Source organism: Podarcis tiliguerta (genome assembly GCF_965153285.1).
Source record: "Podarcis tiliguerta genome assembly, chromosome: 5".
NCBI lineage: Eukaryota > Metazoa > Chordata > Lepidosauria > Squamata > Lacertidae > Podarcis > Podarcis tiliguerta.
This window is the reverse complement of record NC_139538.1, coordinates 16,702,026-16,715,089: the sequence shown is the minus strand read 5'-3', so window position 1 is coordinate 16,715,089 and position 13,064 is coordinate 16,702,026. Positions and strand designations below refer to the sequence as shown.

Here is a 13,064-nt window from a genome sequence, read left to right as displayed (position 1 = left end):
TTTGCTGACTTTTGCTTTTGTTCTCACTCTGAGTATCTGCCCACGGCAGACTGTGCACAAAGGAATAAAAAGAACTGAAACTGTTGGGAGTTTGGCAGGGAGCTATTTCTGTTTTTCTGTCTCTTTTTCCCTTCCCTGTCTGTTTTCTCATTGAGAACTTTTCAGCTTCCTTTATTTCAAACATTTTGACTAAGGAAAGGGGCATATACACATATATACAGTGCTTTTGTTCTTTTAAAAAATTTTAAGGGTACTCTCATATTCCTACTCATATTGAAATACAGATAGATATATAGATAGAGATAGAGATAGATAGATAGATGATAGATAGATAGATAGATAGATAGATAGATAGATAGATAGATGATAGATAGATAGATAGATGATAGATAGATAGATAGATAGATAGATAGATAGATAGATGATAGATAGATAGATGATAGATAGATAGATAGATAGATAGATAGATAGATAGATAGATAGATAGATAGAGATAGATAGATAGATAGATGATAGATAGATATATTTGCTTCATCCAGCTGATTGTTACAATGCTATGCAATGCTCAGGGCTGGATCTAGACACATTAAAACACAGAGAAATCCACTTTCTAAGAGATCAGGCTATTTGTCCATCTCACCCACAACTGTGCACTCTGACTGGCAGCTGCTCTCCAGGGCAGGATTTCTTCCCATCACTGCGTCCTGAACCTTTTAACACCAGGAAGTGGACCTGGGATACTGGGTGTGTGGTGCTTTACCACTGAGCTACAGCCTCTTCCACATTGGTCTTCAATGTCTGTGGAAGGACGTGTGGACCCAGAATTGGCCTCCACAGTCACTCACGGACTCATTGTTAAAACTGTGTTTATGGAAGACAATCTTACTCAGCTACGAGTGATCGCCAAAGAAGAAGAAGAATTGATTTTGTAATGGAATCATAATTTCTGCTGTTTGGGGCAGATTCAAGTGCCCCATTCTGCTAGCGGAAGCCAGCACAAAGGACAGCAGGGCTTTCCACTCTCTCATCGCCACATGGGCACCTGCATCTCCCCCAAATCCACTCTGGTGGGTTGGAAGAACCCCCAGAACAGCAGGTGAGAGAAGGAGAGGAGAGAGTGTTCCACTGGACAACCAGAAGTGCTTGCACTGCACAAATGCTCTCTTTAGTGCTACATTGAATTCCACCCTTTGTGCTTTCCTGCACATCTTCTGATGGGGCTATTTGCCTGTACTTCTTCCATGCTTTCAGTTAGGAATATCAATGTTTCTTGCCTTCAGCCAGTGTGTGCAGAATATTTTCAATCGACTCTACTGGCAAACTGAGGGACATTTTTAACATTATGCAGAAGCACACCTGCATTTCCCATGGGGCATACCCTCAATAGCCAGTCACACCTCCCTGATGTGGGGACATGTGTGATTTGTGCATTTGTCACATTCACTTTCATAGACACTATACATTTAAAGCCCATTCAAAGCCCATTTCCCCGTGAAAGAATAATGGGCACTGTAGTTTATTAAGTGTTGCTAGGAATTGTAATTCTGAAAGGCGTAAACTAGAGGGCCCAGAATTTTGAGGGAAAGAATGTGCTTTGAATGTCCTTTAAAGATATAGTGTGTACACAGCCATACACTTAAAACTTCCTAGAAACTTTCTAGAAAAAGAGGTGCCGGAACTCACCATGAACACTTCCCTCATTCTCTTATACAGTCGTACATTGGATCCCAAAGATCTTGTGACTCAAATGTTTTGGCTCCCAAACACCGCAAACCCAGAAGGGAGTGTTCCAGTTTGCAAACAATCTTTGGAACCTGAACGTCCAACGCAGCTTCTGTGGCTTTCGATTGCATGCCCGAAGCTCCTGCAGCCAATCGGAAGCCACACCTAGGTTGTTGAACGTTTTCGGAAGTTGACCGGACTTCCGGAATGGCTTCCATTCGACAACCAAAGTACGACTGTAATGGCAATGGCACCCACCTGAGAGGTGCCAGAGCTGAGTTCCGGTGAGTTCCAGCTGAAAAAAAGCCCTCTAATACACCTAATGTGTGAACTGGTCCTCTGTCTGTATAAATATTCTTCTTTAAAAAAATACCCATGTCCTATGTACTTGGGATTTTATCCTAACAGGGTATTTGAATATTCTGCATAAAAACTTGCTTTAGCAACATTTAGACTTTTGCTGTCACTCTAATTCATGTTCCAAATACTTGATTCGTACAAAAATACATGACCAATCGCATTATTGACACTTGCAGTTTACAGATCTCTTTTCAGATTACAGTGATGGCTGTAATGCATTGAATGCAGCAATGTTTTACACCTGCACACCTGCTGGTGAAGTGGCAGCAGAAATAATCGTTAATCTGAGGCAGCGGAACAGGGACACATTCTACAATAACACAAAACATAAAGGTTGGGAAGATCTAAGACTCAGGGAGACCTGCACAATTAGAAATCTTATTTTTTATCACTGCAAGTACCAAGCCAAAGTACCATTTCATTTACAGTTTGTTTGGGTTTTTTTTGTAGTTCCACTGCATTGCCATATGCTGTACACATATTTGTCCAACTTACATGGTATTTGTCCAACTTAGACATGGCTGCTAATTGACCTCCACTTGGTCTCATTCATTACATAGCTGAATAGCACTGGTCCTTGAGTTGGGCTTTGTCTAACTCCTATCACCACATTGAATTTTTGAAGTACTTTAGCCTTGCACTCCTGTGAGCAGTGGATCCAGATTAATTTCGCCCATTCCTCAAATGTCATTTTCTGGTCTCCATCTGCTCTCAAAAGCTCATAATTTTTTCTCCCACTGCTAAATCGAATGCAAAAGTAAAAAAAAACCCAACCCAAGAAGTGATGTATAGCAGTTGCCCATATCTATTACATGTCTGCAATAGTGATCTAAGTGAGATAATATTGTTGATGATTCAGATGAAAAACAGAATCTCAGTTCAGACATCACACCAAATGGTGATTTGCATTAGCTATCTGTGGAATCCAAAGCATGATTTTTGGTCAATCCCCAAAGAGTGTCTCTTGATTCCCACCCTCCCTGTCTTTGTGACCTGATGTTCTCAGCATGAGGCTTCTGTCTAATTTAACCCCATCTTCCTCCAATTCATCCCTGGCCCCTGCGGACGTCTCCCTTGTGGTTTATCTGTGCCAACAGGTACATCAACAGAACAATCCTATTTATTTGTTATTTGTTTATTGAACCACATTAACCCCAGTCTTTAGGCAAAACGTCTCCCAGTGCAATTTACAGAAATCACTGGTAAGATAATTCCCGCCCTACAGGCTTACAAACTAAAAGAAATGATATACAAGGGGGGGGGGTGTGGGGGGAGGGAAGGGGGGGGAGCAAACTCCTTAAGGTTTCAGCTCCCTGGTAAATAGACACAGGGGGTCCTTCTTTCTCCTTTCGCTTCACAAAGAAACTTAAGGAGAAAGGCAGGCTGTATTAACTGCTTGCCTTGTGGTGCATTTGAGCTGATATTTTCATTGATATATAAAAATCAATCACACCTTTCATTCTGGAAGTGTCCCCAAGGGATTTTTTTTTTAAAATTGAAAGATAAAGTACAGAGAAGATAGGCCACACAGCCCCCCCCCCCCGCCCGCGTGCGGACTTTCAGACACAAAAGATACCACTGTTAGCAGATACAATGCAGCAGTAAGAGAAAATGTCACATGGCCGAAAGCTTATGAGATAAGGAGGCAGGAAGAGAGCTGTGGTAGAAACAACTGGAGATAGTGTCCTCAGTTATGAAGAGCTTGCTGGATCTGACCAATGGTTCAGCTTAGTCCAGCATCCTGTTCTCACAGTGAAATTTACCTTTGGTAAATTTGGTAAAGGGACACGGGTGGTGCTGTGGGTTAAACCACAGAGCCTAGGACTTGCTTATCAGAAGGTCGGTGGTTCAAATCCCTGCAACGGTCCCTGCTCCTGCCAACCTAGCAGTTTAAAAGCACGCAAAGTAGACAAATAGGTACCACTCCAGCGGGAAGATAAACGGTGTTTCCGTGCGCTGTTCTGGTTCGCCAGAAGCAACTTAGTCATGCTGGCCACATGACCCGGAAGCTGTATGCTGGCCCCCTCGGCCAATAAAGCGAGATGAGCGCCACAACCCCAGAGTTGGTCACGACTGGACCTAATGGTCAGGAGGCCCTTTACCTTTACCTTAAATTTGATAAATTTTGGTACCTTTGGTATCAGCTGCAAAGAGGGAGCTGCAACCAAATCACACACATTCAGGAGCCTTACTCCCATGCAGGCGTAGATGTGATTGCAGGCAGTTAGTGCTTAATTTACAGCCAAGGATGGAGAACCTGCAGCCCTCCAGATTTTGTTGAGACTCCAATTCTAACCATCCCGCAACATTGTCCCTGCTGGCTGGGGCTGATGGGAGTTGGAGTCCTACATCTGCAGATCACAGATTTACAGCGATGGCGCTCAGGGTAGCTACTGCCTTTATTTGACGGGCAGCAAGATTCCTGCTTTGTTCCAAAGCACTCGCACACAATCAAACGAAAGATTACGGGGGTTGTTGTTTTTAAAGGGGTGGGGAATGTAAATGATCCCCCCCATAGCTCTGTATCACCCCACAGCATACAGCTATGTTTGTTTTAGCTGAATCTCAATCTGGAGATTAAAAGATGCTGTTGGGCGCAGCTGAGGGAAAAGGAGGGGGAGAAATCAATCACAGGGGTCTTTCCCTTTTCTTCTGAGCCTGGCTATTCATTGAGATGCAGGTAGTGCTCTGATGGCAAGGGCCGCAGTGCTGGGAAGACAAATAACACCCAACTTGCATACCAAGTGGCATTGCATTTAACTGATTTCATTTTGTGATGAAATACATAACTGTGATCCAAGGCCACCATACTGAGAGTCACATCTGGGGAAATGTGCCAGCAAGAAGGCACATCTCAGCTAATTACACCGTGTGCATATTTTATAAGTATCCTGGCAGGTGCAGTAAGGTGACTTCAGAGGAAGATTTCAAAACCAGGTGAATTTGCAACTAGAAGGAAGATACTAACAGCAGCAGCAGCAACATATTAATTTTGCTAGTTCTTAGGATTGATACTGGGGATGGATCAATGCACAGTTGCAGCATCTGCTGCACTGGGAGCAGGAAACAGCTGTTTGCCAGCAATTTGTTCTGGGATGGATAAAACTGGACCACTTCAAAGCAGGGCTGCAAAACCTTGAAACTGGATTACTGCTGTGTGCAATTTCGGGCTGCACATGGGCCACACCCAGAAACTCCAGCGTGTAGCATGCATTGGCTAGACTACTGTTGGGGGTAGACCTCTGACAGCATGACACACCTGTGCTACAACATCTGCACTGGCTGCACATATGATGTCTTGGAGAAACCTGTGGATGTTCACACACTCCGTATGGCATGGGGACTAACAGAATTGTGAGCCCTTATGGTGCACAGAGCTGGAAGAGCAAAAATCCGCTACATACTGCTCAGTGTTCTGCTCAGTGTTCTGAAACTATGGCTGCCCTTTCTATGTTTGAATGTGTGGCTTATAACCTCTTTAGATAGCTATTTGGACATTATTATGCTTAGATTAAGATTTTTTTGTCACCTGGTGATGTTTTATATTTTCTTCTTTTTTGTAAAAAAATTATTTAGTTTTTACATAATAATTATAAACAACAAACATAACAAATCCAAAGGAAAAAGAAAGAAAGAAGGAAGGAAAGAAAGAAAGAAAGAAAGAAAGAAAGAAAGAAAGACACCAAAAGGTTTTCTCGAACCTCCAGACCTCCCTCCCTGGTTTCCACTTCTAAATTTTATTCCTGCATCTCTTACTGTATTCTATCTATTACATCTCCATAGTATCCAAAGTTCATGTTCTTTTTCAAGTGTTATTGTATTCCTGCTAATGATTTCAACTGTTTACTTTGGTCTCTAAGATACATTATAAAGTTATTCCAGCCCTTAATAAAAATTTTGTCTTCCTGATTTCTGATCTTTCCCGTCAATTTTGCCAGCATAGTTCATCAACTTGCTCTGCCATTCTTCTCTGGGCAGTACTTGGTCTATTTTCCATCTCTAGGCTAAAAGCATCCTTGCTGCTGTTGACGCATACATAAATAGTCTTGTTTAAGATCATTTCTGTTTTTATATTTTTGTTCCTTTCTTTATGATATATTTGCACGCACACACACACACACACATGTATATACACATTCATGTTAGGGGCTGTGTCCCTGCTTGCCAGCTCCCTTCCCAATACACACTCTGAGACCATTTTTGGTAGCTCTCTAACCAAGTCCTCTGTGGCTACATAAATCTGCTTTGAGAATGAGCAAATAAAATAACGTACATGGTGCCTGCCTCCATCTCCTGCCTCTCACAACTTCATTTGGTATGGAGGTTGTCATTGATAGCCCTGTTTATGCAGCCTATTCATAGAACAGAGAGCAAATTGCCCTCATTAGCCCTTCCCCAATGGCTTCCATACATTGATTCACAGTTTTGAGCTGTGCTTAGGCACCTACAAGAAGCATGCAGGGCACCCCAGTTGTATGGGAAGGTGTAGGTTTGGTGCAGGCTCAGAGGGATGCATGGAGAATAGGACTTATTGTCCATGGCATTTGCAATGCCAGCAAGTAATCTTTAAACAGAGATTAAGTACATGGACTTAAGACATACTGAATTCACTGGCACCCTTGCGAAACAAAGCTCTTTAAGAAGCCAAAATGCTCACAATCCTTTGCAGGAAAGTCACCAAACGCTTACAATTAATACACGTTTGTATTACATAGTTTCCTCCCCCCCCCCCCCCGTGCTTCTCTTCTACTTGCTGAAATCGCAATAAAGAAATGGTGAATCAAAGGTTCGAAATGCTTATCAGACAAATACAGAAAGGGGCTCTATTTTCTTTCTTATTTTACCTGCTGGAGCACTGAATTGTAAAGGAGGCATGTAACGGCTTTCCTGTGACTGGCAACTCTGCTTTTGCCTGAATCTTGCTCCATCTCCAGCAATGTCAATTGGTTGTTAAACGAGATGAAAAGACGCCCATGGGATTCATCAAAGCAAAGCGTGGAATGGAAATCTAGGCTTTTGGGGAAGGAACCAGAAATCCTTTGGATGCAAAGCTGATGCTGAATGTCCCATATCCTTAAGACCTGTGCATGGTAAGGAGGAGAGGAATAAATCAGAACCAAACGTCTTGTCCACATACCCTCCAACAATGGGGACATTTTCATCTGAGGATTGTTGGCGAGCATGCTAACTGGCGGAGGAAGAGGGGGGCAGGGGAAGCGCACCGCCCCCGGCACTATGATCCCGGTGGGGTGCCATCGTGGCTGCCCCCCCCCAGCGCTGGGTGCCACGCCCCTGCAGGTGGTGTGCCATGCCACCAGGACATGCACCAGCCATGCCCCTGCCTGCTCTCCGCCCCCAGTGCCGAAACATGATCTATATGTTTCTGTTTCTGCTGCCACCCCACTAGGGGTTATCACTCCCCTCCCAATTGAACCCCCCCAACCCCCATTTTTGTGCCTCCCCATGGAGCATTTCCTGTCAGAATAAGGCTGAGTGCCATCACAGCTACACCAGTGGGATGCCCTCCACTCCCCCTTTATTCCCGCCTAGGGTGGCCCTGCCCTCTGCCTGCCCCTCAGAGCTAGCACGTCATGCAGGGATGGGCCTCAGTGGTGGCGGCGTCTTCTACCTGAACTCGGTGGCAGTGCTGTCACGGGAAATCGGGACATTCCAGGATCAAATCAGGAGCCAGAATGGCTTTCATAATTCCAGGACTAGAAAATTGGGACATTTGGAGGGTACATCAATGGAAGCCCCACATCGTGACCTCCTGCCAATCACAGTCTCTAAGCCTAACCTACCTCACATGAGATAAACTCCATGAATGGTGATGCTGAATTCAACAGCCACAGACTACTATTTGACAACGTCATTTCATGCACTGTTTACTAAACTTCCCACTGGTCATTTCTACCCCCACAGGAAAACCTCTTAGAAATCATTACTCTTAAATCCCTGGACTGAGAGATATCCTAGTTTCCTTATGAGGATGCAACCAAATTAAAATTAATAGTTGTTTTCTCCCCAAATCAAGGCCTTATCTGATGTGAAGTGCAAGCTAATCATGGACACCTATATTTCTTTTCTTCCTGAGCTGTCAAACCAAGGCTTTCAGCAAAGGAAGCCTTTTTATCTTTTCTTATTCCAGCCCTTGTCCTACATGGCACTGCGTAGCAGATGTGTCATTTGGGTTGGCTGGCAGTATGTTGGCGGTTGCTCTAGCAGAGCAGGAGGTTTGCACGTAAATAAACTCTACTAGCTCAGGTGCCCATTCATCCATCAAAGTGAAACAGATTCATGTTAATGTCAAGAATGCTAAAAGGCAGTAAAATAAGGGCTAAACCACTACAGGCAAAACAATGGTCACAGAATGTATTAAGAGGCTTAGTGGCAGGGAAATAGATTTTTGTGTTGTTTTTTAAGGACATGTTAACTGGACACAAATCAAGGCTGCAGGCTCAGATTGGCATGAGAAAGACAACTAATGAAGGACCTTAGCTTAAGGTCCAAAACTTTCCCACTTGCCCTTCTTCTGTGCAATTAAAAGCAGCCTCACACCAATGCAGCAGGTGAAGCCTTTCCTGGAATGGAAATAACTGATCCAGAGCCAGTAAAAATGTGGCAATAAAAATTTGAGAAATGTCGATAAGTCGTTTTTTTAAATGGCAGCAAAAGCTGACTTGCATTCTAGATATTTCAGTGAAACAAAACACAAAATTCAATGGAGAGATGTCTCGTTATTTCATAAGGTATTAAAATAAATGTCATTGTGGTTGTGGCTAGACATTCCTCAGGGCAGCATCCCTAAGGATGAAGAGACTGGAGTGGATTGGAGAGAGAACAGGTCCAGCTGGTGGCAGCTGCAGCGAATGGGGAAGGGGATTTGCCATAGCTGTGAGAAACAGTGAAATGAAGGCCATTGCAACTCAAGACCAGAAAGGAAGAGAGCCTAGCTAAAGGTGGGCTGGAGGCCGAAGGTAGAATCCAGGAGTTGACGCCCAATGAAGTCGTCCAATTGATGCAAAGAAAAGACTTCTGCCTATACAATGGGACTTTCTCCCCCTTTCCCCTCCCTTTGTGCCCCACAAATGTGTTCTAGGGGTTCCTACAACCATATGGAGCAGATTTGGGGGGCAGGAAGAGGAGAAGGAGAGGAAGTCCCATCGCTCAGGTAGAACTCATTGTGCTAAAGAGATGACTCCATTAAAACAACCACGGGAGATGATGTGTTCTTTAACCTTGGGGAACTGGCTGTTGAAGTAGCCCTTCAAAGAGAATTGAGAGGAGGTGGGGAGCAGGACAGAGAAAATTGGCAATGAATAGCTAACCAGAGAGTCTCAAGAGGCAAGGAGGAGGAGGAGGAGAAGAAGAAGAAGAAGAAGAAGAAGAAGAAGACCTGAGAGATACTAAGTGGACTTAATTCCTGGTAACAGCCCATAAAGAAAAGGAAACACTCCTTTTTCACTTGAGATGTGAATCTGCTCTCATCTTAGGAGAGAAGCAGGATGGAACTCATATGGCCAGCTGTTTCTCAGTACTGGGTGGGACCAGCATCAAAAGTGTGCAGATCAACAAATGTAAAATTTACCTTTATACAATAAGCCGTTTTCTACATGCACAAAAACTACTCAAGAAGAGCAATGTTGGTGAGGGGTGTTGCCTGAGGGGAGTGGGTGTGGCTAGGGAAGGAGGGGTGTAGAGAGAGTCTTGAGAACCAGATAGAACCAGATAGCATTTGGCTCCCAAACCTGAGGTTCCCCACCCCTGTCTTAGAGGCTTCATTTTGCTTAGAGTCTTCCAAGGACGAGTCCATTTCTACCCATGTTAAGTAGACTTAGTCACAAGCACTACAAAGTGGAGCAGCTGCTGGATTGAGAAACTCAAAACTAGTGCCCTTCTGGGTTCCATGTTCTTAACCGGAGCATCGCCTAGAGGAAGACTAACGATCTCTGCTTCTCCGGCTCTTCCCAAGCTCACCTTATCCTTTCCGAAGCTGAAGAGCAGTTTGCGCTCAGTAATGAACCGGACTGCGATTACACTGTCTGAATGGCCCTCCAGGACTCCGGTGGGCTTAGATGTGACATAAGGATTCCAAAGGCAAACATGGCGATTAACTCCTGCGGTCGCTGTTCAAAGTCACAAAGTTGAAACTCATTTATACAAACGTATTTATTTTTTTACAAGCATGACAAAGAAATATGCCAAAGTTGCAGCAACCGTAAACAATTTTGGTTTAATGGATTCCATTCCACTCTCCAGATTTGATTGCCTTGATGCAGCTTCTCCCTCACCCCCTATTCATTTCCTTCATAAAAATTAATCTGTTTTTGCAGCTGCTTGACTTGATATGGAGCCAATGTGAGCCAAGGAAAGTGAACACTGGCTGAGAAGAGGAAAGATGAGTCTTGGAGACCTTGGTGCAGTCCTACAATGGACACTCCTTGGCAGGGATGAGGAATCTCAGGTCCACAGGCCTAAAGAGGCCTGTAAGGCCTCTCCATTTGGCCTGTGAGGGTGTTTTAGCCAAGCCCTGTTCATCTTCCCTATATACAGTGGGATGAAACGTAATTCATTCTGGAGGTCTGTTCTTAACCTGAAACCGTTCTTAACCTGAGGTACCACTTTAGCTAATGGGGCCTCCCACTGCTGCCGTGCCACCAGCATGCAATTTCCGTTCTCATCCTGAGGTAAAGTTCTTAACCGAAGGTACTACTTCTGGGTTAGCGGAGTTTGTAACCCGAGGTGTTTGTAACCCAAGGTGTTTGTAACCCGAGGTACCACTGTATGTGACATCATATATCCATAGGCTGTTGACACCTGTATCAGGGGGTGGAGCCCAGCACACCTCAGAGACTCACTGGGAATTACTTGAGAACACAGCCGCTCATCTCAGTAGCAAGCTAGATGCCAGGACTGATACAGTCAGTCCCAAGTAAGGTGTTGGTTTTTTTAATGCTCCATCAAGTCAAGTTTCATGAGATCCGTTTCAGTTTTCGCAGTCTGAGGTTGTTGACAAGGTACTTATGTGTATGCACACAATGACATGCCCTTTGGACCCCTGCCTTCAATTGCTGACTAAAGCTAGCCTGAGTGGCATGACTGGGTGGGTTCAGGCTGCGGTGAATATGTCTCTGCATTAAGGGGGGCAAGTAGCAACCACTTTGAAGGAGGTGAAAATGCCCACCCCATCACAAACACTTCCTTTTTTGAGCACAGTACTTGACAGGGTTGCGGCAACACAGCTGCAGGCATTCCTGAAAGAAACTGATTCTCTAGACCCATTTCGGTCTGTGTTTAAACCCAGGTTCAGGGCAGAATCTGCCTTGGTTACCCTGATGGATGACCACTATAGGGAGAGGGCGGAATGCAATCCTGTTGCTTTTACAAGCTTTCCCATCAGCTTTTGATACCATTGGCCATGGTATCCGCCTGGACCACCTACAGGAGATAGCTTTTGAGGGCACTGTTCTGCAGTAGTTTCACTCTTCGCTCCAGGAATGTAGCACTGGATGAGTGCTTCTCGGCCCCTTGGCTCTTGAGCTATGGGTTGCTGCAGGGCAGTAAAGGTAAAGGTAAAGGTATCCTTGCCCGTACGGGCCAGTCTTGACAGACTCTAGGGTTGTGCGTCCATCTCACTCAAAGAGGCCGAGGGGCAGCGCTGTCCGAAGACACTTCCGGGTCACATGGCCAGTGTGACATCGCTGCTCTGGCGAGCCAGAGCCGCACACGGAAACGCCGTTTACCTTCCTGCTAGTAAGCGGTCCCTATTTATCTACTTGCACCCGAGAGTGCTTTCGAACTGCTAGGTTGACAGGTGCTGGGACCGAACAGCGGGAGCGCACCCCGCCGCGGGGATTTGAACCGCCGACCTTTCGATCGGCAAGCCCTAGGCGCTGAGGCTTTAACCCACAGCGCCACCCGCGTCCCTGCAGGGCAGTATATTGTCTCCATTGCTATTTAGCATCCACGTGAAGCTGTCGGAAGCAGCCATTAGGAATTTTGGAGCAAGGTGACACAAGTACACTGATAACTCCCATCAGGGCCGACAATATGGTTGATAGTCAGGGGATGATGGGATCTGCCATCCAACAACATCTGGAGGGCCACCAATTCCCTATCCCTGTCTTAGCATATGTTCTATATTTGGTTGCCTCGTCTTTACAGCAGCCTCCCCAGTCTTCTACAACATCTCTTTATTGGTTTTGCTGTCTATCCATCTCCTTACAAATGCCTCAGGTCCCCTTTGTTCCCCTTTCCCTACCACCCCACTTCACATCAATTCAGAACAGAGCTCCATTTGTACTTTTTTTTGCTTTTTGTTTTAAAGAATTTTCTTTTCACTGTGAAGCTTATACTCCTTCCTCCGGCAAGTGTTTCATCAGCAATATACACTTTATCACCTGCACCTGGCTTTTGGAGGGTGCAATCAAAAGTCTACCCTCCAGGCATTTGTGGGCTGTAGAGCTGATGCTAAGTCAAAGTGGGGTGGGGAGGGAAATTGACCACCATAAGCCTAAATTGGCTGGACAATTATGACTCCGCCTAAGAAACACTTGGGATTTTTTGTTCTGTTTGGGGATTAAGAACATAGTATACCCGGAGAGCTCACTAAAGCACACCTTGCAAGAGTTCCTCGGATGAACTTACGTTGGCTGTATTTATCTAAAATCAGTTCACATTTGTCAGGCAGAAGTACCCTGATATATAGAGCCCTGGGCATTTAAGAGTTCTAAGATGCAGCAACCAGTAGGTAAATGTCATGTTTTACAACATCAGTACAATTTACTGCACTTTACTGTGTGGAATGCAGCCCAGAAATTACTCCCATACTTTATCACACTTCCTTCCACATGATAACCCCCCTCCAGCAGCCAGAAGACTTGGAGACTAGACCAGGCATAGGCAAACTCGGCTCCCCAGATGTTTTGGGACTACAACTCCCATCATCCCTGACCACCGGTCCTGTTAGCTAGGGATGGTGG

At 45.0% G+C, this 13,064-nt stretch overlaps 1 protein-coding gene across 2 annotated transcripts in view; it reads right to left on the bottom strand.

Annotated features, from left to right (window-relative positions):
- WDR49 (WD repeat domain 49) overlaps window positions 1–13,064 on the bottom strand; it is a 93,546-nt gene that overhangs the window by 54,248 nt on the left and 26,234 nt on the right. For both annotated transcript variants that reach the window (XM_083441989.1, XM_083441988.1), the window contains 2 exons: window positions 10,060–10,208; window positions 6,927–7,163 (listed from right to left, as the gene is read on the bottom strand). In XM_083441989.1, the coding sequence (XP_083298115.1) occupies window positions 6,927–7,163; window positions 10,060–10,208 (386 nt within the window). The remainder of the gene's footprint in view (window positions 1–6,926; window positions 7,164–10,059; window positions 10,209–13,064) is intronic.